The sequence below is a fragment of the Microcaecilia unicolor genome, chromosome 11, assembly GCF_901765095.1.
Source record: "Microcaecilia unicolor chromosome 11, aMicUni1.1, whole genome shotgun sequence".
NCBI lineage: Eukaryota > Metazoa > Chordata > Amphibia > Gymnophiona > Siphonopidae > Microcaecilia > Microcaecilia unicolor.
This window is the reverse complement of record NC_044041.1, coordinates 156,771,231-156,796,515: the sequence shown is the minus strand read 5'-3', so window position 1 is coordinate 156,796,515 and position 25,285 is coordinate 156,771,231. Positions and strand designations below refer to the sequence as shown.

Here is a 25,285-nt window from a genome sequence, read left to right as displayed (position 1 = left end):
CCTGGAATAGACTTCCTGAGCCGCTACGTCAAGCTCCATCTCTGGCCGCCTTCAAATCCGGGCTAAAGGCCCACCTGTTTGATGTTGCTTTTGATTCCTAACTTTTCACTTGTTCGTAACCTTTATCTAGTCTTTCTTTCTTCAATAGTCCCTTATCCCTATGTGTCCTATCTGTCTGCCCTACCCTTATCCCTTATTTATCCTATCTGTCTGTCCTGAATTAGATTGTAAGCTCTCTTGAGCAGGGACTGTTTCTTCTTTATGTTCAATTGTGAAGCGCTGCGTACGACTAGTAGCGCTATAGAAATGATTTGTAGTAGTAGTAGTAGTATATTTGGAATTATGTAAAATACTAATGTTATTGTTTTTTATGTAGATGCTCATTGCAAGGGTGAAACTTTAGAACCTCTCTACAGCGCAGTGGCCGATGAACAAAGTAAAAACACACCCCTCAAGGTAGAAACTGTGGAAGAACCAGATAATTGCTCAGGTTTGGCAAAATGAGCACACCAAAAATGTGAACCTCTGGGAGGAAAGGCCACATACAGGTGGGCAACAGATCATGGTATTAGTTTATGGATGTTATTAGAACTGTTATTGTTGAATGTCTGGTCTGTTAATACCAAATTAGGCAATCTGTTCCCCACATGTCTAAGGGGCAATTATAAAGGGGAAAATTACCTGAACAAATTTGGTAGATGGATTATATAGGACCTTTACCTAATTTGCAAGGATGTCAATCTGTGTGCACAGCAGTAGATATTTAACTTTAGAATTAATAATTGATAATGGTTCCTATTTTGAAGGCTAATTAGTATAACAATATGCCTTAAGTCCTGATTCTGATCCTGTCCTGATCCTCCGATTTGGGCAAGTAGAATGGACTTATGTCCCAGCAACTAAGTGTTATCTTAGAGAATAACTGATCTGTTTATATGCCTCTCTCATAGATCTTTGTAAGAATCAGTGTAATCCTTCTTCTTATGGTGTCTTTGGGTATGGCTATTACCCCCGGTGGACATTTATGACTCACTGCAGAGAGTCAGGGCAAGCTGATTGGGAGATGGAAGAATCATAGTGAAATCTGACAAGATAATTACACGTGTTCAGCTTACTAGGTGTGTCCTGTGACAACTATTAACAGAAACTCGAATATGGAAAGGAGTCCTGCCACACGAACGAGTTTAATATGACTTGCACAAGTCAGAGAGGGTATGATACATACCTGTAGCAGTTGTTCTCCGAGGACAGCAGGCTGATTGTTCTCACGACTGGGTGACGTCCGCGGCAGCCCCCACCAACCGGAAAGAAGCTTCGCGGGACGGTCGGCACGCAGGGCACGCCCACCGCGCATGCGCGGCCGTCTTCCCGCCCGTGCGCGACCGCTCCCGCCAGTTGAATGACTAGCAAAAGATGAAACACACAACTCCAAAGGGGAGGAGGGAGGGTAGGTGAGAACAATCAGCCTGCTGTCCTCGGAGAACAACTGCTACAGGTATGTATCATACCCTTTCTCCGAGGACAAGCAGGCTGCTTGTTCTCACGACTGGGGTATCCCTAGCTCTCAGGCTCACTCAAAACAAGAACCCAGGTCAATGGAACCTCGCAACGGCGAGGAAACAACAGGAATTGACCTACGAAGAACAACTAACTGAGAGTGCAGCCTGACCAGAATAAATTCGGGTCCTGGAGGGTGGAGTTGGATTTACACCCCAAACAGATTCTGCAGCACCGACTGCCCGAACCGACTGTCGCGTCGGGTATCCTGCTGGAGGCAGTAATGTGATGTGAATGTGTGGACCGATGACCACGTCGCAGCCTTGCAAATCTCTTCAATAGTGGCTGACTTCAAGTGGGCCACTGACGCTGCCATGGCTCTGACACTATGAGCCGTGACATGACCCTCAAGAGTCAGCCCAGCCTGGGCGTAAGTGAAGGAAATGCAATCTGCTAGCCAATTGGAGATGGTGCGTTTCCCGACAGCGACCCCTAGCCTGTTAGGGTCGAAAGAAATAAACAATTGGGCGGACTGTCTGTTGGGCTGTGTCCGCTCCAAGTAGAAGGCCAATGCTCTCTTGCAGTCCAATGTGTGCAACTGACGTTCAGCAGGGCGGGTATGCGGCCTGGGGAAGAATGTTGGCAAGACAATTGACTGGTTAAGATGGAACTCCGACACCACCTTCGGCAGGAACTTTGGGTGAGTGCGGAGCACTACTCTGTTGTGATGAAATTTAGTATATGGAGCATGAGCTACTAGGGCTTGAAGCTCACTGACCCTACGAGCTGAAGTAACTGCCACCAAGAAAATGACCTTCCAGGTCAAGTACTTCAGATGACAGGTATTCAGTGGCTCAAAAGGAGGTTTCATCAGCTGGGTGAGGACGACGTTGAGATCCCATGACACAGTAGGAGGCTTGATAGGGGGCTTTGACAAAAGCAAGCCTCTCATGAATCGAACGACTAAAGGCTCTCCAGAGATGGCTTTACCTTCCACACGATAATGGTAAGCACTAATCGCACTAAGGTGATTCCTTACTGAGTTGGTCTTGAGGCCAGACTCTGATAAGTGCAGAAGGTATTCAAGCAGGTTCTGTGCAGGGCAAGAACGAGGTTCTAGGGCCTTGCTCTCACACCAAACGACAAACCTCCTCCACTTGAAAAAGTAACTCTTTTTAGTGGAATCCTTCCTAGAGGCAAGCAAGACCCGGGAGACACCCTCAGACAGACCCAACGCAGCGAAGTCTACGCCCTCAACATCCAGGCCGTGAGAGCCAGGGATTGAAGGTTGGGGTGCAGCAACGCTCCGTCGTTCTGCGAAATGAGAGTCGGAAAACACTCCAATCTCCACGGTTCTTCTGAGGACAACTCCAGAAGAAGAGGGAACCAGATCTGACGGGGCCAAAAGGGCGCTATCAGAATCATGGTGCCGCGGTCTTGCTTGAGCTTCAGTAAGGTCTTCCCCACCAAAGGTATGGGAGGATAAGCATACAGGAGGCCGGTCCCCCAATGAAGGAGAAAGGCATCTGACGCTAGCCTGCCGTGTGTCTGAAGTCTGGAACAGAACAGAGGCAGCTTGTGGTTGGTCTGAGAGGCGAAAAGATCCACCGAGGGGGTGCCCCACTCTCGGAAGATCTTGCGTACCACTCTGGAATGGAGCGACCACTCGTGCGGTTGCATGACTCTGCTCAGTCTGTCGGCCAGACTGTTGTTTACGCCTGCCAGGTACGTGGCTTGGAGAAGCATGCCGAACCGACACGCCCAACGCCACATACCGACGGCTTCCTGACACAGGGGGCGAGATCCGGTGCCCCCCTGCTTGTTGACGTAATACATTGCAACCTGATTGTCTGTCCGAATTTGGATAATTTGGCAGGACAGCCGATCTCTGAAAGCCTTCAGTGCGTTCCAGATCGCTCGGAGCTCCAGGAGGTTGATCTGCAGATCCTTTTCCTGGAGGGACCACAGACCCTGGGTGTGAAGCCCATCGACATGGGCTCCCCACCCCAGGCGAGATGCATCCGTCGTCAGCACTTTCGTGGGCTGCGGAATTTGGAATGGACGTCCCAGGGTCAAATTGGTCCGTATGGTCCACCAGAGCAGTGAAGTGCGGCAACTGGTGGAGAGGCGGATGACATCCTCTAGATTCCCGGTGGCTTGGAACCACTGGGAAGCTAGGGTCCATTGAGTAGATCTCATATGAAGACGAGCCATGGGAGTCACATGAACTGTGGAGGCCATATGACCCAGAAGTCTCAACATCTGCCGAGCTGTGATCTGCTGAGACGCTCTGGTCCGCGAAGCCAGGGCCAAGAGATTGGTGGCCCTCGCTTCGGGAAGGTAGGCCTGAGCCATCTGGGAATTCAGCAGCGCTCCTATGAATTCCAGAGACTGAGTTGGCTGGAGATGGGACTTTGGGTAATTTATCACAAACCCCAGCAGCTCCAGAAGTTGAATAGTGCACTGCATGGACCGGAGGGCTCCTGCCTCCGAGGTGTTCTTGACCAGCCAATCGTCGAGATAAGGGAACACGTGCACTCCCAGCTTGCGTAGGTAGGCCGCTACCACCACGAGGCACTTTGTAAACACTCGTGGGGCAGAGGCGAGCCCAAAGGGCAGCACACAATACTGAAAGTGCCGTGCGCCCAGGCGGAATCTGAGATACTGTCTGTGAGCTGGCAGTATCGGGATGTGAGTGTATGCGTCCTTTAAATCCAGGGAACATAGCCAATCGTTTTTCTGAATCATTGGCAGAAGGGTGCCCAAGGAAAGCATCCTGAACTTTTCTTTGACCAGGAATTTGTTCAGGCCTCTCAGGTCTAGGATGGGACGCATCCCCCCTGTTTTCTTTTCCACAAGGAAGTACCTGGAATAGAATCCCTGCCCTTCCTGCCCGGGTGGTACGGGCTCGACCGCATTGGCGCTGAGAAGGGCGGAGAGTTCCTCTGCAAGTACCTGCTTGTGATGGGAGCTGAAAGACTGAGCTCCCGGAGGACAATTTGGAGGCAGGGAGGCCAAATTCAGGGCGTATCCGTACCGCACTATTTGGAGAACCCACTAGTCGGAGGTTATGAGAGGCCACCTTTGGTGAAAAATTTTTAACCTCCCTCCGACCGGCAGGTCGTCCGGTACGGACACTTGTAGGGCGGCTATGTTCCCATGGATCCAGTCAAAAGCCCGTCCCCGGCTTTTGCTGTGGAGGCGCAGGGGGCTGCTTAGGCGCACGCTGTTGACGGGAACGAGCGCGCTGGGGCTGTCCCTGTGCCTGACGAGGCCTTCGGGCCGGCTGGTTGTACCTACGCTTCACAAAAGAATAGGGTGCAGCCTGCCGGGCCCGGGAAAAACGCCCGCACGCGGGGGCGGGTGCTGAAGGCGCCCGGTGGGAGAGCTTGTCGAGAGCGGTTTCCCGCTGATGCAGTTGGTCAACCATCTGCTCGACCTTCTCGCCAAAAATATTATCCCCCCGGCAAGGGACGTCAGCCAGTCTCTGCTGGGTGCGGTTGTCCAGGTCAGAGGCACGCAGCCATGAGAGCCTGCGCATCACTATACCTTGGGCCGCAGCACGAGATGCCACGTCACAGGTGTCAAAAATCCCCCTGGACAGGAACTTTCTGCACGCCTTCAGCTGCCTGACCACCTCCTGATAAGGCCTGGACTGCTCCGGCGGGAGCTTATCGACCAGGTCCGCCAGCTGTTGCACATTGGTCCGCATGTGGATGCTCATATAGAGCAGGTAAGATTGGATGCGGGTCACGAGCATGGAGGATTGGTAGGCCTTCCTCCCAAATGAGTCCAGAGTGCGAGACTCCCGCCCCGGGGGCGCCGAGGTGGTATCCCTCGAACTCCGTGCCCTCTTGAGAGCAGAATCCACGACCGCTGAGTCATGGGGCAACTGGGGCCGCATGAGCTCTGGGTCAGAGTGGATCCTGTACTGGGACTCTGCTTTCTTGGGAATGGTGGGGTTAGTTAGTGGTCGCACCCAGTTCCGAAGCAGCGTCTCCTTCAGGACATTGTGCAGCGGTACCGTGGAGGACTCTCTAGGTGGTGATGGATAGTCGAGGACCTCGAGCATCTCGGCCCTCGGCTCTTCCACAGAGACCACGGGAAAGGGAATGCTTATAGACATATCCCGCACAAAGGAGGCAAAGGAGAGACTCTCAGGAGGTGAGAGCTTCCTCTCCGGTGACGGCGTGGGGTCCGAGGGAAGGCCCGTAGACTCCTCTGAGGAGAAATATCTCGGGTCTTCCTCTTCCCCCCACGAGTCCTCATCCTCGGTATCGGACATTAGCTCATGTAGCTGAGTCCGGTACCGGGCCCGGCTCGACGTCGAGGCACCGAGGCCTCGGTGTCGTCGAGCGGTGGACTCCCGCGCCGGCGGGGACGGAGCTCCCTCCATCGACGTCGACGGGGACTCCACCTGCGTGGCGGTCGAGACCGGCACCGCAAGCGGCGGCGGTGTCGACAGCCCCGGCGCCGGGCTAGAGCTCGCCGGCGCCACAGTCATCGGCGCCGGGGGCGCAAGCACCCCCGACGCCGGCACAGCCTGGCGCATCAGCCCTTCCAGGATCCCCGGAAGGATGGCTCTGAGGCACTCGTCCAGGCCCGCTGCCGGGAAAGGCGGTGGGGCCGGTAAGGGTGTCGGTGCCAGAAGCTGCTGGGGGCCAGGAGACGGCACCGAGGTGCCGGAACCCCGACGCGTCGGTACCTCCACCACCGACGGAGATCTCTCCTCTCTACAATGACGCTTCGGCGTCGACTCCCCTTCAGGGTGCACCGAGGGCTCCCGGTGACGGCGCTTCTTGTCCTTTTTCCGGTGCACGTCACCGGCGCCGGAGGGCATGGAGGAGGAGGAGGTCGATCCCCCTCGGTCTCGAGGTACCGGGTCCGACAGGGTTCGGTCCCGTGGCTCACGAGCTGAGGGAGTGACCGGGGCCGACAGCCCACGCGGCCTCTCAACCCCACTCTCACCGGCGGACCGGCGGGCCGACGGGACCTGTTCTCCTGGGGTCGCTGCCATCGGTGCCGATGTCTCGGGCATCGATACCGGTACCGAAGATCCGGCCTTCGATACCGATGCCGTCGAGGTCGACGTCGAGGGGCCGGCGCAAGTTCCAAAAAGACGGTCCCGCAGAACTTGCCTCGCAACCTGAGTCCGTTTCCGGAGACCGAGACACAGCGCACACGACTTGAGATTGTGCTCCGGCCCGAGGCACTGGAGGCACCAAGCGTGGGTGTCGGTCTGCGAGATCGGCCGGCCGCAGCGACCACACTTTTTAAATCCACTCGGGACCTTCGAGGACATCGACGGAAAAATCGCGTCGGCGAAGTCAAAGTCGGCAATGGTGGCTAAAATCACACCACGAAAAAACTAGCCGACCGAGCGGCCACTAGGCCGCAACGAGGCGTCCCCGCTGGAAGCGAGGGAAAAGGGGAGCGCGTGCTCCACACGCGCAGTCTTTTTTCTTTTTTTTTTTTTTTTTGAACAGAAAAATACTAAAAGGAAATTAATTAAACGAAGCGCGATCCGCGTATACGCGATCGCAAGAATCCGGCGGCTGAAGTAGAGAGAGCGGCAAAGCACGACTCTCTCCAGGCGCGGAAAAAAAGGAACTGGCGGGAGCGGTCGCGCACGGGCGGGAAGACGGCCGCGCATGCGCGGTGGGCGTGCCCTGCGTGCCGACCGTCCCGCGAAGCTTCTTTCCGGTTGGTGGGGGCTGCCGCGGACGTCACCCAGTCGTGAGAACAAGCAGCCTGCTTGTCCTCGGAGAAACAGACAATACAGCAATGTTGACCCAAAAATGCGGACATTGTTGATATTTACACCACCAATGTGTTATTAGCACATGTTTATATTCTTCTTGTGTGAATGCTACACCTATGAAGACCTGTATAAATACTATAGTACCCTTAAGTACCTAGATATAGAGTAAAACAAGCTTGGCATGATACATTATTAGGAGCTGTTGGTCCAAGTGTAGAGATAATAAATGTCATCAATACTGAAACGTTAGCCTACAAAGTAAAATGTATTAGAACTGACTTTGCAATATGATAAAATTATTTTTTCTTTTTGATTATACTCAGATAGTTTACAAGTAGACATTAATGTAGCATATTTTACTACTTGCTTTTTGTACTATTTATTAGCCCTTATACAAAGGAATAAGGCTCAAGATGACTAACTCTGAACACTTGTGGAGGTGAATTTCACCAATGGATTCCTTCTACAAATTGATTAATAATTTCAAATACTGCCTTGTGCACTGACCTCTTTTGTTCTGGGCAAATTGTGCAGTGTAATGTAACTAAGCAGTGTGTATTATTTGTAATACTGAATTTTGATTAGTTATTGGTGGGCAGCATTATTAACATTTGCCCTTGGATATTTCTTACTAATTTTAGTATGTTTGTTGAAATTAGTGTTCAATATCATTCTTTTGACTGTATGGAATTGTTATGCATGGAATTGTTAAATAGAATTGAAAAGCAAAGGACCAAATGCAATAAAAAGGATTTTAGAAATTGCTTTTCAACTCTGAGTGGCCGGCAGTGCACTCGCTCATTAAAATGATTGTTTATTCTGTTTGTATGAAAACGATTATTTAACTTTGATTGTGTGAAATGTGGAAGAAGATAACACACAGCTCTAATTAATTTGGTATGTGAAGGGAGAGGTGGAGCCTGTTTCGAGGTCAGACTGGCCACCTGGACTGAGAGACACCTTCCCACAGTATGGCTTGTTTACCAAAACAGAAAAATTCTCAAGCATTCTGTAATTTTTCTCAGCTCTGAACATGAATTCTAAGCCTAATAAAAAAGGAGGCCTCTAACAGTGAAACCAGAAGCTCATCTATGGATGGATGCATTGCATAGAACCAGACTTCTGGTCATGAGACTCCAGCTTCCCTGAAAAGGGGGCTTCTCTCAGCTGATGTAAAAAGCATGGATGATGTAAGGACCAGTGATGTATGTATAGGTTTTGTTTATATTATAGTGTATTATTGCTTCTTTTCTTGGTTTAGAAACTCCTAGCATTGCTTGGATGTAGGGACCAGTGATGTAATGATTGTTTCTTTTTAATTATAGATAGGTATTATTGTTTCTTTTCAGTTACATAGCTTAATCATTGTGCATATAGCTTAATCATTGTGTATATTAGACAATAATGACCTCTAAAAAAAAGTCTAATTTACCTAATACGAATCCAAAAGAATCCACAGTAATTGTTGAGTAGTCTGTTAGTGCTGTGTCAGTGAGCCAAGCTGTAAAACCAGGTCAGAACCCCCCCCCCCCCCCCCTCCCAAGATAACTACCTGCAGAAAAAGGCATGAAGGCATCATTCTTCTTAAAAGCACTGTGTTCATCCAAGAAATGACCAGGGTCAAAGCTATAAGGGTTCTTGAACCACTGGGGATCTTTCAAGACTGTGGTCAGCATAGGGAACACCATAGTACCCTGGAAACAAGAATTTGAGACATAACAGATCAATCAAATATTTAACTTTAGTCAGTGGCATAACTAGAGAAAATTCTGCAAAAGGTTCCACTATTCAGCACTCTGTCTTCCATTGTTCCCTTTCTTCATGAAGCCGCTCATGTAGTGGCTCTTGAAATGGGAGATGCTCTTGGTCTGGTCTTGGGAAGTAAGAGTCAGGGAATGTGACGACTGAGCCAGTAACAGACCACAGACCCCACAGAGTTTCTTGTGTTTTCAGGGAGCTCCATCCTTGGGCAGCTTGTCCAGCTTGTTATACCCTGTTACCTCATTGGCTATAGCAGCCATTTACTTAGTGGTAGGTCACTTTCCCCCAATATTCAAAAGTATTTAACCGTTAAATAGTGTTTAAGCACCTAACCGTGGATATTCAGCAGGAGATAACTGGTTATGTCCCCCTGAATATCACAGGTAGCAGTTAGCTGCTAACCAGCTATATCACGTGACATAGCTGGTTAGGCTCAGATAATCAGCACCAAACCGACAAAGACAGGGTAGCCGCACCACTCACTTTGCATGTTTTATAGAAACGGATCGCTGGAGAATTGACTTTTTAATAGGTCAGTTATTATTTACTGGGAGCCCGATGGTGAGCTGGTTCATTTTGGAAACAATTTTTGTTGTACAACCCCTGATGCAAGCATTGAATGCCAAAACACAGCCCGTGTCGGGTTAATGATGTACTGCGTTGATTTACAGTACTAATTAAAGGACCTGTTCTGGTTTTGAAGACTCTTGGTGCTTTTTGCTTTGTATTGTTTGTTTTCTCCGTACTGCTGAGCGGTCAAAATAGGTCACTTAAATAGCGGGCCTATTTTTGACCGCTAAAAAGTTAACTGGTTAATGCTGAATATTTGCATACCGGGTTAACTTTTTGGTAGCCAAAATAAACCCATATATTCAAAGTCAGCCACCAAATATGGCCCAGCATTGACTATCCAGGTTTAACACTGGCGGCAGACAGCAAATGCATTGCCCACCACCGGCTGAAAATCAGGCCCTTTTAGTCCACTGACACCAGTCAGTTTGGGTTCTTAGCCTATCCTTAACAAACATACATGAAATAGCTTTTCTTAATGTAAATTTATCCCTCACATATTTATTACAATCTACTAAGTATCTCTTTTCCACTCTAGTTACACACTATAACCATTACACACTCAGTAACTACCAGACTACTCTCTGCAAAACTATATATCCTTTATTGAACATTGCAAGTCATAAAACTATTTATAAAACCACAAGGTTCTCTTACTTAACATTAATCCCACACTCATATTCATCCACTCCATTCATACAATCACAATCATCATTTTTACTGTCGTCCATGTTGGTAATATTCTACAAGAAAATTACAAGTATCACATGAGTACTCCCAACGTCACAAGCTGTAATTCTTCTATATGTGTCTTAGAACAGGCTTATGTCTTTCACTTTATATTCCCCATTTGATGGTTCCACAAATGTGATTCTTCCAATTAGTGTAGACCCCACATAGCTGGTCAACCTTTTCATAAAATCTATAAAAATCGTCTTCAGGGGTTTAACTAAAAGTGCAGATCAACAACATAAGAAAACCCTCTCCTACATCATCCTTTTATAATATTACTAAAATATTTAATCAAGCGGATCCAAGATGGCCGCACATCACTAAGACGCAGCTGATCTCATTCTTACCGTTGTTAAAGATGCCGAAACATCGAGGGAGAGTGGCGGCCAGAGCTCCCACGCTGCCCCCCTCATTGCCTGGTCCTTTAGACAGATTTGTGAGACCGTTGGGAACTGCTGTTGATAGCGGAATGCTACCAGCTAGGAATCCCGATGAGCTGGAGACTTCGGCTTCCGTTGGCCTTGATGTCACTCTAAGCCCCGCTATGCGCACACCGCCTCCCCAGCCGATTGCCGCGAGTTCCTTCCTCCTTGGATCGACAGGGTCTACTCCGGAAGGTATAGAGGGCCCAGAAGATCGTCGAAAGGAAGCTCAGATAACACCGGAGCAAGGAATAGAGGGCAGTTTGCCTGTAAAGACGCCGTGGAATGAGGGGAGAGGAGCCAAGGGACAGAGTGTGATTCCTGAGCAGTCTTCCATAAGGTTAGAATTACCTAAAGCACTAGTGAAAAGACCAAAGGAAGTGACTTTAGAAACTTTATGGGATTTGGTATCTAACCTGGGACAACTTTTTCTGAAACAAAGTAATGAGCTATTACCTAAAATAAGAACATTGGAAACTGAAGTACAAAAAAAAGAAGAGGAGTTTAAAGTTTTGGATGATAAAATTGGAAAATTGGAGGAGAAACTGAATCAAAAGGTTTTAAACTTTGAAACAACTCAAGCTATGATGATGAAAGATTTAACTAGTCTTAGGAAAAAAAACTGAATTATTTGATAATTATACTAAAAGTTATAATTTGAGATTTGTTAATTTTCCCCGAATACAAAATGTAGCTCCTCTTGAAATGTTAAAACGTTATCTATGTGAAAATCTGAATATTCCTGAACAGAATCTTCCACCTTTTACAATGGCTTACTACATTCCTGGGAAAGAACCGAATCAGATCATTGAAAAGCCAATAGACATATCTCTTTTGCTCGACACCACTGACTCTGAACTTGCAACGACCGCTACTTTGGTGGCGACTGTTGCACTATTACCGGATAAGAATTGGATTTTCCGCTTGTTCTTCCGTAATAAAGGAAAGCCTTTTTTAGGCTTTAAAATTCTTTTATTTCCTGATGTCTCTAAGGAGACTAGATGGCGGAGGAAACAATTCTTACTCCTCAAGCCGGAAGTTCTGCACTTGGGGGGTACCTTTTTTTTAAGATACCCCTGCAAGTGCATAATAAGACTGGGGGGGGGGGGGGGGGAAGAAATATGTTTTCATGGAACCTGCCCGTGTTTCGGCACTTATAGCCTCGGCAAAAAAGGATAAGCGATAAGAATAAGGCAATTCCACTTAGTGATGTGCGATATCCTATGTTTATTTTCACTTGTTTATTTCTCCAGTTGATTTCCTACATACTGGATCCTAGAATTATGGACTTGAGTATCAATCCTTTGAAAAAGTGAATTATTTTACTTTTGTAGATAATTTCCTTGGTAAATTGTATATTTATGATGATACTTTCTGACATAAGATGTTTCTTATAAATATTTTGAATAAATAAATAAATAAAATAAAATATTTAATCAAGTCTTCTACCTGACGGACCGATGATCAGTAGTAGCTATTAGTGCCATACTAGTGCCTGCGTTTACTACTGTCCCATGATCGGAGCCCCCGAGTACGTGAAACAATGCGCTTGTGGGCTCTGACCGCAATTAGCATGCAAATGCATGCTAAACAGGGTTGTTAGAATAAGTAGCATGCAAATGCATACTAAACATATTCCTCCCCAAAGATCTGCCAGTATAGTGCCAAACATTAGCGCGCTGTCTGCAGCAAACCCTACGCCAGCTCGGAGCTGGCATTAGGGTTTGCAGACCATTGGAGAGGAATGGTGAGCCCTGTCCAGCGTGCATTTACATTATAGCAGGTCCCTCATTCCCCTCCAATGCAGCCCCCCCTGCAGGAGCAGGAACCCCAAGCCAGCGACACGGGGACTGAAGGTCTGGCAGACTCCACTCCCCTAACCCCCCTTGCACCCCCCCCAAAAAAAAGCCCTGGTGGTCCAGTGGGCCACAAATCAAACCCCCCCCCCCAACCTGTCTAGTCGCCCTCTTCCCAGCCCCCCCATACCTTTGTTGGAGGAGGGAAGTAGTACACTCCCTCCTCATCCAGTGCCGCCTTGAAAATGGTGGCGCTCAGCCATGGAGCAGGAAAGGAGTGGGAACAGAACCAGGCGCTTCAAAAAACAGACTGAAGACGTCCAATATTTGAAGTTGTCCCAGGTCTGGAAGGGCATTATTTGGTTCTAGCAGAAGCAGCAAAACCACCAAGGTGGAAAAGAACAACAATGTCCCAAAGATGATCTCAGGAGCAGGAGATGAGTAGGAACAGAACCCAGCCCAGCCCAGCCCAGTGCATCCCGGGATGCGCTGAGCAGGGTTTCACGCCACATAAGGGAGTTTTCTAAGACAACATATAGAAGAATTACAGTTTGCGACGTTGGGAGTACTCATGTGATACTTGTAATTTTCTTGTACAATATTACCAACATGATTAATGTTAAAGAAGTTAGATAAGAGGGAGTAGTAGTCTGGACAACAGTAAAAATGGTGATTGTGATTGTATGAATGGAGTGGATGAATATGAGTGTGGGATTAATGTTAAGTAAGTGAACCTTGTTGTTTTATAAATAGTTTTATTTATTTATTTGTTATATTTGTATCCCACATTTTCCCACCTATTTGCAGGCTTAATGTGCCTTACATAGTACCATAAAGGCATTCGCCAAGTCCAGTAGGGAACAAGTACAATTAGACGTTAGGGTGGAATAGGGAAGATAAGATTCAGGCATGTAGGTTTAAAGATTGGGAGGGTTGATAATGTCCAGTACGATCTTTGGTATTGATGTGTTGCGGAGTTGAGGCATTTATGTTGGGTTAGTCAGGTATGTCTTTCCGAACAGGTGAGTCTTTAGTGATTTTCTGAATTTTAGATGGTTGTAGTTTGTTTTCACAGCTTGTGGCAGTGCGTTCCACAGTTGTGTACTTATGTAGAAGTTGGACACATGGGTTGTCTTGTATTTAAGTCCTTTGCAATTTGGGTAGTGGCGATTCAGGTAAGTCCGTGATGAACTGGTTCTATTTCTGGTTGGGAGATCAATCAGGTCAATCATGTAACCTGGGACTTCACCGTTGATAATCTTGTGGACCAGGGTGCAGGTTTTGAAGGTGATGCATTCTCTTATCGGAAGTCAGTGCAGTTTTTCACGGAGTGGTGTGGCACTTTGGAATCGTGTTTTACCAAATATAAACCTGGCTGCTGTGTTTTGGGCTGTCTGGAGTTTCGTTGTGAGTTGTTCTTTACATCCCGCATAGATTCCATTGCAGTAGTCAACGTGGCTTAGTACCATTGATTGAATTAGTTTACAGAATATTTCCCCCGGGAAGAAAGGTTTTATACATTTGAGTTTCCACATTGAATGAAACATTTTCTTTACAGTGGAGTTGACTTGGGTCTCAAGTGTAAGATTGCGATCAATTGTAACACCTAGTATTTTGAGACTATCTGAAATGGGGAGGGTATGATCTGAAGTGATTAAGGTTGTGGGTTTGTAATTATTGTGCTGGGATGAGAGGATAAGGCAGTGTGTTTTATCAGTGTTCAGCTTCAGTTGCAATGAGTTTGCTCATAAGTCCATGGTGTTCAAACCACGCTTGATGTCACTGGTGATTTCTGATAGATTGTGTCTAAAAGGGATGTAGATTGTGACATCATCAGCACAGATGAACGGGTGGAGACCATGGTTTGATAGGGACTTGGCCAGTGGGATCATTAATATATTGAAGAGTATTGGTGACAATGGTGAACCTTGAGGAACTCTGCAGTCTGATTTCCACATTGGTGATATGTTTGTGTTAGATTTTACTTGGTATGTTCTGGTGGTTAGAAAACTCTTGATCCAGCTAAGTATATTTCCACCAATCCCGAAGTGTTCTAGAAGTCGAAGAAGTATATTGTGGTTTACCATATCGAATGCACTCGACTTGTCAAATTGGAGGAGAAGTATGCTATTACCTAAGGCTATTTCATTCTTGAATTTGGCCAGGAGAGTGACCGGCACAGTTTCGGTACTATGGGATGGGTGGAATCCTGATTAAGATTCATGTAGTAAGGAGAACTTATCCATATAGTCAGAGAGCTGTTTGGTCACCATGCTCTCCATCAGTTTAACTACTAGTAGGATAGATGCGACTGGGCGGTAGTTGGTGAGATCGTTTGTTTTTTTTTCTTTGTGTCCTTCGGTAGACTTGCAATATTCAATAAAAGATATATAGTTTTGCAGATTGTAGTCTGGTAGTTACTTAGTATGTAATAATTACATATTTATTAGGGATAACCTGAAAACTTGAGCAGAATGGTGTCCATGAAGACTGGAGGTTCCTATTCCTGCACTTACCAGTCAGGCTTTAATCCAGTCCATGTCTGTGCAGAATAGAGCAAACTAGTTTCAGATTATGCTGGAATGCCTGGCAGAAAGGCACAAACTTTTGCATGTGTGAACATGATACATTTGTGAATACATGCACATTCTTGTGTCTTAGATCAACAAATTGCAGTCAGTCTGGATATGATTCCCTCAAAACCAAACTTGTTTATGGGTTTGGTGGAAGAAAGTCTTAAGGATACTGGAACTGAAAAGTTGTTAGCTGGGACTGAACTGAAACTGACCTTGGGGATGGCGTAGCCACGGAACTCAGTGTCTTGAGTAACCATATGGGGTGCATTCAGAGGAACAATATCAACGAAGCGCTGGATCTCATGAATGACAGCATCTGTGTATGGCATCTTGCTCCGGTCCTCCACTGATGGAGCCCGATTCTGTCCAATCATATGGTCAATCTCCTGCATTACCTTTTCTGTTTAAAAAAAAAAAATATATATATATATATATATATATATATTTGTAGATAACCATTCGATCTTCATCATTTATACATTGTATAAAGGTTGTAGGCTTTTCGATCAAATTATCTGCATATGCAGGTGATGTTTTACAATATATCTCATCACCAGACTTCTCTGTTCCCCATATTTTCAAAATAATTTAATAATTTGGCTCTCTTTCAGGATATACAATAAAATGGACCAAAACTGAGATTTTTCCTCTTAATGTTCATTGTGTACAAACAATTTTCCTTCTATCCCTATTTGCTCTAAATGTACAAAATATTTAGGATTAATCTTTAAATCATCCATTCAAGAAACAATGAAAATACTACTAGAGTATGTAATCTGATAAAGTCTTCCTTTCATAAATGATCCCCACTATTTCTTACTTGGTGGGGGAGACTTGCGGCTATAAAAATGATGCTTTCACCTTTAGTTTTTTATTTACTGAATATGCTTCCTGTGCAATTTCCGAAGTCCTTTTTACATAATATTGAGTAATTACTCTGCATTTTATGGCAACATAACCCCTCATGAATAGCTCTTAAAAAATTAAAAGCAACTAATGATAAAGGGGGTATTAAATTCCTTCACTTTGAGGACTATAATCAGGTACTTCCATTAAGGGAAGCTGCCTGGTGGATACCCCCTGATGACAATTCACCTTTATGGCTTACAGTAGAACAAAAGCTATCATATCCGTTACCTTTAAAAATCAGAATGAGTACTTCTTCCCTTTGGCCCGACTCCTCTGATACAAACATACTTGATGACACTATCATTGCCATTAAAACATGAGACTCTACTCAAAAAAAATTCCAATTTTCACTCTAAATTCATTTCTATTTGGAACAATTCTAAAATTAGGAATAACTCCCCTATTTTCTGGAACTCATAGATATCCTCTGGTATTCAATGCATAGGTGACTTGCTGGATGGTACTCATTTGATGTCATTTCACTCTACTCCTAAAATTCTCCATACCTAATACACAATTTTATCAGTATTTACAACTTATATCACCCTTTTTTATGTTCTAGCAATATATCTGTTGTCACTTCGGACATTTATACTATTTTCTCTGAAGCATTAATTAAAGGCAGTACTACCTCTAAATATTATTCGATTTTTCTGTCTTTATATGACCACCACATCATTTCTTTATAGAATTCTTGGTGGTATGTTTACTAAGGTGTGTTAGCATTTTTTAAATGCCTGTAAATTTAAGGCACATTAAACGCTAATACACCTATACATTTCTATGGGCGTGTTGGCATTTAACGTGCATACACCATTTACGCACATTAAAAATGCTAATGCGCCCATAGCGCCACTTAGTAAACATAGCCCTTGGTCTAATGATTTATCAGTCACCTTAACAAATCAACAATGGTCAGAATTTTGGCCAAAGATTAATAGACCATTAGCCTGAGCACCCATTTTGCAATCATTTTTTTAATGCATAAAATCACTTGGACACTGGTTAGATTAATGAGATTATGACGTTTTAATCTCAATGATATTACATATTCAGGCTAAATTAGACTATCGAGCTATTGTGCTAAGATCCCTTGGTTGTCAAATCAGCTGGTTTCAAACTCAAAATAAGCTTCTAGACATTTTATTAGCCATAGCTATTAAAACAATTATATTGGAATGGAAAGATAACACTAAAGTTTCTTTCATACTTTGGTGCAACACTGTTTGACTTATTTATAAATATGAAGCTAATATTGCTGAAAAATCAAATAGTATTGCTAATTTCCTTAAAATCTGGAAACCATATTGTTGCTAGTATACTATACCATTGTGACTGTACCCCTAAGCAAGAACAAGAACTTTTCTATTACTGTATAATAGCAATTGTTATATTATGTGAAAACCTTAAAGATAATTTAAAATTATATACGTATTTGTACACAGCTAAGAGACCAAAATATATAAATGTAGCAAAGTGTGTATTTGTAGGTGCTGCCTCTGTGCTCTATATAACACCCAGCCCAATAACCATTCATATTCCCAGAACTAAAAGTGAGGGGATATTTGGTGAGTTCATTGCTCTCTTTTTTTTTTTCTTTTTTTTTATTACCCCTGTTCTTTTCGGTGATGCTAATCCACAATTACCAGTTCCCTCTAAATATGAATAGAGTTTCTAACTGGCTTCTTGTTTCAGGGCAAGTTGATTCAGTCCTGTTGTTTGCACCCCCCCCCCCCCCCCCCAGTGCACGCTAGGACTTTCCTAGCAAAAGCAGAGTTTATCAGAGAAAATATCCTTTGTGTGCCATCAAAATTTCCCTCACTCTTACACATATTTATGAGAATTGAGATCTTTCCCCTCCTTAACTCACCAAGAACTTTTCAAACACTGGCACGGAACTACTCCAGCACTGGCATTGCACTGAAAATGAAGTGTCCTCTGAAACTAACCCTTGATAGTGTCGCTTTGTGTCAGCAAAAGCACCCCTGCAGCAGAAATCACCCTGTGTCCCTCATCTCAACATCTTCTAGGTAAGGACAGTATGAGTATGACCCATATCTGATGGTCTCACTGAAGAGGAGATCCAAACCAGTGTAGGCCTCTGACTAAGTAATGGTATATCCCAGGAAATCCTCTGATGTGAAAACCTATGTGTGTGGGTCCAGGATGTAACTGGGTAGGGTGAGAGGGGGAAACAATAATCAATGTGGAGAGGAACCTGTTAATTCCTTGCCAGGGCTGCCCCAAACTTCAAGAGAAGGCAGTGATCCTTTGAGTAAAAAAAAAACTAAAACATCTTTATGTCTTAGAAGGCAGGATAGACATCTATGAAGTTGGAAAGGTAAGTTTCAGCAATTTGGAGGCAGCAAACACCTGATGTAGGTCAGGGTGTAATTAAAAATTCGTATTAGCTGAAAAAGAATATTAACCAAATGATCAAGAAACTGATGCTTATCTACACTGGTACTGATGGTATGAATTGCAGATGGGGAAAGCAGCCAGTGGGGAATCAGATCTTTCTGTAAGCCATATGTGGATTGAAATTCCATGTGCAAAGGGGAAAAGGATAGTGATAGGAGTGTACTACCGTCCGCCTGGCCAGGACGAACAGACGGATGCGGAAATGTTAAAGGAAATCAGGGACGCAAACAAACTGGGCAACACAATAATAATGGGGGATTTCAATTACCCGCATATAGACTGGGGTAATGTAACATCTGTACACGCAAGGGACATAAGATTTCTTGATGAAATCAAGGACAGCTTCATGGAACAGCTAGTTCAGGAGCCGACAAGAGAAGGAAAAATACTAGACTTAGTCCTTAGTGGTGCTCATGATCTAGTGCAGGGGGTAACGATACGAGGGCCGCTTGATAACAGTGATCATAATATGATCGGTTTTGATATTGGCATTGAAGGAAGTGAAACTAGGAAATCAAGTACGCTAGCGTTTAACTATAGAAAAGGTGATTACGACAAAATGAGAAAAATGGTGAAAAAAAGACTGAAAGGAGCAGCTCGCAGAGTAAAAAACTTGCATCAGGCGTGGATGCTGTTTAAAAACACCATCCTGGAGGTTCAGGACAAATATATTCCACGTATTAGGAAAAAGGGAAAAAAAACTAAACGTCAGCCGGCGTGGCTAAACAGTAAGATAAAGGAAATCATTAGAGCCAAAAAACAATCCTTCAGAAAGTGGAGAAGAGAACCAACTGAAAGTAACAGGATAGATCATAAGGAATGCCAAGCCAAATGCAAAGCGGAGATAAGGAGGGCAAAAAAGGACTTTGAGAAGAAATTAGCGTTGGAAGCAAAAATACATAGTAAAAACTTTTTTAGATACATTAAAAGCAGGAAACCGGCCAAAGAGTCGGTTGGGCCGCTGGACGAAAATGGTGTTAAAGGGGCGATCAAGGAGGACAAAGCCGTAGCGGAGAAATTAAATGAATTCTTTGCTTCGGTCTTCACCGAGGAGGATTTGGGGGGGACACCGGTGCCGGAAAGAATATTTGAAGCGGGGGAGTCGGAGAAACTAAACAAATTCTCTGTAACCTTGGAGGATGTAATGGGTCAGTTCAGCAAGCTGAAGAGTAGTAAATCACCGGGACCTGATGGTATTCATCCCAGAGTATTAATAGAACTAAAAAATGAACTTGCGGAGCTACTGTTAGAAATATGCAATCTGTCCCTAAAATCGAGTGTAATACCGGAAGACTGGAGGGTAGCCAATGTTACTCCGATTTTTAAGAAAGGTTCCAGAGGAGATCCGGGAAATTATAGACCGGTGAGTCTGACGTCGGTGCCGGGCAAGATGGTGGAGGCTATTATTAAGAATAAAATTGCAGAGCATATACAAAAACATGGACTGATGAGACAAAGTCAGCACGGATTTAGTGAAGGGAAGTCTTGCCTCACCAATCTAATGCATTTTTTTGAGGGGGTAAGCAAACATGTGGACAATGGGGAGCCGGTTGATATTGTATATCTGGATTTTCAGAAGGCGTTTGACAAAGTGCCGCACGAAAGACTCCTGAAGAAATTGCAGAGTCATGGAATCGGAGGTAGGGTATTATTATGGATTAAGAACTGGTTGAAAGATAGGAAGCAGAGAGTAGGATTGCGTGGCCAGTATTCTCAGTGGAGGAGGGTAGTTAGTGGGGTCCCGCAGGGGTCTGTGCTGGGTCCGTTGCTTTTTAATGTATTTATAAATGACCTAGAGATGGGAATAACTAGTGAGGTAATTAAATTCGCCGATGACACAAAATTATTCAGGGTCGTCAAGTCGCAGGAGGAATGTGAACGATTACAGGAGGACCTTGCGAGACTGGGAGAATGGGCGTGCAAGTGGCAGATGAAGTTCAATGTTGACAAGTGCAAAGTGATGCATGTGGGTAAGAGGAACCCGAATTATAGCTACGTCTTGCAAGGTTCCGCGTTAGGAGTTACGGATCAAGAAAGGGATCTGGGTGTCGTCGTCGATGATACGCTGAAACCTTCTGCTCAGTGTGCTGCTGCGGCTAGGAAAGCGAATAGAATGTTGGGTGTTATTAAGAAGGGTATGGAGTCCAGGTGTGCGGATGTTATAATGCCGTTGTATCGCTCCATGGTGCGACCGCACCTGGAGTATTGTGTTCAGTACTGGTCTCCGTATCTCAAAAAAGATATAGTAGAATTGGAAAAGGTACAGCGAAGGGCGACGAAAATGATAGTGGGGATGGGACGACTTTCCTATGAAGAGAGGCTGAGAAGGCTAGGGCTTTTCAGCTTGGAGAAGAGACGGCTGAGGGGAGATATGATAGAAGTGTATAAAATAATGAGTGGAATGGATCGGGTGGATGTGAAGCGACTGTTCACGCTATCCAAAAATACTAGGACTAGAGGGCATGAGTTGAAGCTACAGTGTGGTAAATTTAAAACGAATCGGAGAAAATTTTTCTTCACCCAACGTGTAATTAGACTCTGGAATTCATTGCCGGAGAACGTGGTACGGGCGGTTGGCTTGACGGAGTTTAAAAAGGGGTTAGATAGATTCCTAAAGGACAAGTCCATAGACCGCTATTAAATGGACTGGAAAAATTCCTCATTTTTAGGTATAACTTGTCTGGAATGTTTTTACGTTTGGGGAGCGTGCCAGGTGCCCTTGACCTGGATTGGCCACTGTCGGTGACAGGATGCTGGGCTAGATGGACCTTTGGTCTTTCCCAGTATGGCACTACTTATGTACTTATGTACTTATGTACATATGTAGACATACATAAGCAAACTCCATTACAAATGTTGTAAACAACAGTAGTCTGAATCAAGACTGACATGGATCTAGCCAGTTCTCTCTTCTAGCCAATCACTGAGTTGAAAAAACAGACTGTACATTTTCCTGGAAATGCGATGTTGGATACTTGCTGGTAACGTTCAAGTTTGTCCTGGTCAAGGTTCTTTTCAATGCTATTGGTAGTTGCCATTAGAAAGAGAGGCATTCACAATTTTTGTGGCACCTTCTATGAGGCCCATATTTGCCTGCTGCACTATCTTTAATGGACAGAGGTCAAGGGAGCAGGTAGTTGGTTAAAGGTTTCTTAGGATTTTGTCAAGGCTCTCCTCTGTTCAGTGGCATAGCCAGGGCCGTGCCAATACGGTAAGCATGGCAGGGGGGCGCCGTCATTTGGGGGGCGCTGCCGCACCATGCTTACCTCCTCACCCTCCCACTCCCATTGCCCAACTGCCCGCGCTCTCTTCTCTCCTGCAGCAAATCCCTTTTTCTTTTTTTAATACTTTTAATTTTACCTCCGTCCGGCAGCGCAGCGTCAGTGCAGGAGGCGGCGCTCCCGGTCTAGCCTTCCCCTTCGCTCATGTTCCGCCTTCTTCTGACGTCATTTCCTTGACGTCAGAAGAAGGCGGAACATGAGCGAAGGGGAAGGCTAGACACGTTGGGAGCGCCGCCTCCTGCACTGACGCTGTGCTGCCCGGTGTTCACGGAGGTAAAATTAAAAGAAAAAAAAAAAGAAAGGGAATAGTTGCCGGAGAGCAGGGGAGAGAGAGGAGCATGCAAGGGCAGGGTTCATGGAAGGGAGAGAGAGGAATTGCTGGATAGGGTCAGGGATGAATGGAGGGGGCAAGGGACAGATGGGCATGGATTGATGGGAGGGTAGGGCTCAGGGAGAGAGGGGAATTGCTGGATAGGGTGAATGGAGGGGGCAGGGGACAGAGGAGCATGGATGGGCATGGATTGGGAGGGCAGGGCTCAGGGAGAGAGGGAAATTGCTGGATAGGGTCAGAGATGAATGGAGGGGGCAAGGGACAGATGGGCATGGATTGATGGGAGGGTAGGGCTCAGGAAGAGAGGGGAATTGTTGGATAGGGATGAATGGAGGGGCAGGGGACAGAGGGGCATGGATGGATATGGATTGCAGGGCAGGGCTCAGGGAGAGAGGGGAATTGCTGGATAGGGTGAATGGAGGGGGCAGGGGACAGAGGAGCATGGATGGGCATGGATTGGGAGGGCAGGGCTCAGGGAGAGAGGGAAATTGCTGGATAGGGTCAGAGATGAATGGAGGGGGCAAGGGACAGATGGGCATGGAGTGATGGGAGGGTAGGGCTCAGGGAGAGAGGAGAAACTGCTGGACATAAAGGGGAGGGAAGAGAGATGAAATGAGGGAAAAGGAAAAGAGGAGAAAAATTGCACATGGATGAAGAAAATAGGCAGAAGCTGAGGACCAGAAATGAAGAAGAAAGGAGGAAAGGAAAGAAATAAATGAAAAGGAAGCCCTGGAAACGGAGTTAAGAGGACAGATAGCCGCAGAATCAGATACTGGGCCAGCATGATCAGAAAAAGAAAGTCACCAGACAACAAAGGTAGAAAAAAATCATTTTATTTTCATTTTAGCGTTTGGAATATGTCCACTTTGAGAATTTACATCTGCTATCTTATTTTGCAATGTATAGCAATTTGATTCTAAGAATATTGCTGACAATTCCTGTCAGTGTGGTAAGTGGTGAGCGATCATTTTCACCCGGGGGGGGGGGGGGGGGGGCGCCAACTGATAGTCTGCAGGGGGGCACCAGAGACCCTTGGCACGGCCCTGGGCATAGCTAGGGTAGTTGACACCCGGGGCCGGTCATTTTTTAACATCCCCCTCCAAAATCCAGTACTAGGCATACCGAGAATACAAAACACTCAGGATCTCTAGAGCAATTTTACCATACCATAAGCAGTAATTTCTACGAGTCACATAAGGAAAAGGAAAGCATTTTAAACACTACAGTGAGCACTACAACATCAATTCACCTATTGTAAAATGAAACCAGAGAGAATAGTACAGATCGTCGATCCTGCACAGTGAATGCCAACTGAAAGCCATGTCTTTTTCACAAATACAGATACACCCTAAACCACTATAGAATAAGTAATCATAAACTTTCTACTTAGACAAAAATTAAACTGAACCCCCAAGAGGCCAGACTGAGCATACAATGCAACAGCACAGAAACAGAAAATGTCCAGGACGAACAGACGGATGCGGAAATGTTAAAGGAAATCAGGGACGCAAACAAACTGGGCAACACAATAATAATGGGGGATTTAAATTACCCGCATATAGACTGGGTTAATGTAACATCTGTACACGCAAGGGACATAAGATTTCTTGATGAAATCAAGGACAGCTTCATGGAACAGCTAGTTCAGGAGCCGACAAGAGAAGGAAAAATACTAGACTTAGTCCTTAGTGGTGCTCATGATCTAGTGCAGGGGGTAACGATACGAGGGCCGCTTGATAACAGTGATCATAATATGATCGGTTTTGATATTGGCATTGAAGGAAGTGAAACTAGGAAATCAAGTACGCTAGCGTTTAACTATAGAAAAGGTGATTACGACAAAATGAGAAAAATGGTGAAAAAAAGACTGAAAGGAGCAGCTCGCAGAGTAAAAAACTTGCATCAGGCATGGATGCTGTTTAAAAACACCATCCTGGAGGTTCAGGACAAATATATTCCACGTATTAGAAAAAAGGGAAAAAAGACTAAACGTCAGCCGGCGTGGCTAAACAGTAAGATAAAGGAAATCATTAGAGCCAAAAAACAATCCTTCAGAAAGTGGAGAAGAGAACCAACTGAAAGTAACAGGATAGATCATAAGGAATGCCAAGCCAAATGCAAAGCGGAGATAAGGAGGGCAAAAAAGGACTTTGAGAAGAAATTAGCGTTGGAAGCAAAAATACATAGTAAAAATTTTTTTAGATAAATTAAAAGCAGGAAACCGGCCAAAGAGTCGGTTGGGCCGCTGGACGAAAATGGTGTTAAAGGGGCGATCAAGGAGGACAAAGCCGTAGCGGAGAAATTAAATGAATTCTTTGCTTCGGTCTTCACCGAGGAGGATTTGGGGGGGACACCGGTGCCGGAAAGAATATTTGAAGCGGGGGAGTCGGAGAAACTAAACAAATTCTCTGTAACCTTGGAGGATGTAATGGGTCAGTTCAGCAAGCTGAAGAGTAGTAAATCACCGGGACCTGATGGTATTCATCCCAGAGTATTAATAGAACTAAAAAATGAACTTGCGGAGCTACTGTTAGAAATATGCAATCTGTCCCTAAAATCGAGTGTAGTACCGGAAGACTGGAGGGTAGCCAATGTTACTCCGATTTTTAAGAAGGGTTCCAGAGGAGATCCGGGAAATTATAGACCGGTGAGTCTGACGTCGGTGCCGGGCAAGATGGTGGAGGCTATTATTAAGAATAAAATTGCAGAGCATATACAAAAACATGGACTGATGAGACAAAGTCAGCACGGATTTAGTGAAGGGAAGTCTTGCCTCACCAATCTAATGCATTTTTTTGAGGGGGTAAGCAAACATGTGGACAATGGGGAGCCGGTTGATATTGTATATCTGGATTTTCAGAAGGCGTTTGACAAAGTGCCGCACGAAAGACTCCTGAAGAAATTGCAGAGTCATGGAATCGGAGGTAGGGTATTATTATGGATTAAGAACTGGTTGAAAGATAGGAAGCAGAGAGTAGGATTGCGTGGCCAGTATTCTCAGTGGAGGAGGGTAGTTAGTGGGGTCCCGCAGGGGTCTGTGCTGGGTCCGTTGCTTTTTAATGTATTTATAAATGACCTAGAGATGGGAATAACTAGTGAGGTAATTAAATTCGCCGATGACACAAAATTATTCAGGGTCGTCAAGTCGCAGGAGGAATGTGAACGATTACAGGAGGACCTTGCGAGACTGGGAGAATGGGCGTGCAAGTGGCAGATGAAGTTCAATGT

The 25,285-nt window shown here is 45.3% G+C and overlaps 1 protein-coding gene across 1 annotated transcript in view; it reads right to left on the bottom strand.

The window, feature by feature from the left end:
- Positions 1 to 25,285, bottom strand: part of LOC115480163 (cytochrome P450 2G1-like) — a 181,584-nt gene that overhangs the window by 5,553 nt on the left and 150,746 nt on the right. Inside the window, exons 7-8 of the mRNA XM_030218648.1 lie at positions 15,328 to 15,515; positions 8,811 to 8,952 (exon numbers count right to left, since the gene is read on the bottom strand). Of these exons, the coding sequence (XP_030074508.1) occupies positions 8,811 to 8,952; positions 15,328 to 15,515 (330 nt within the window). The remainder of the gene's footprint in view (positions 1 to 8,810; positions 8,953 to 15,327; positions 15,516 to 25,285) is intronic.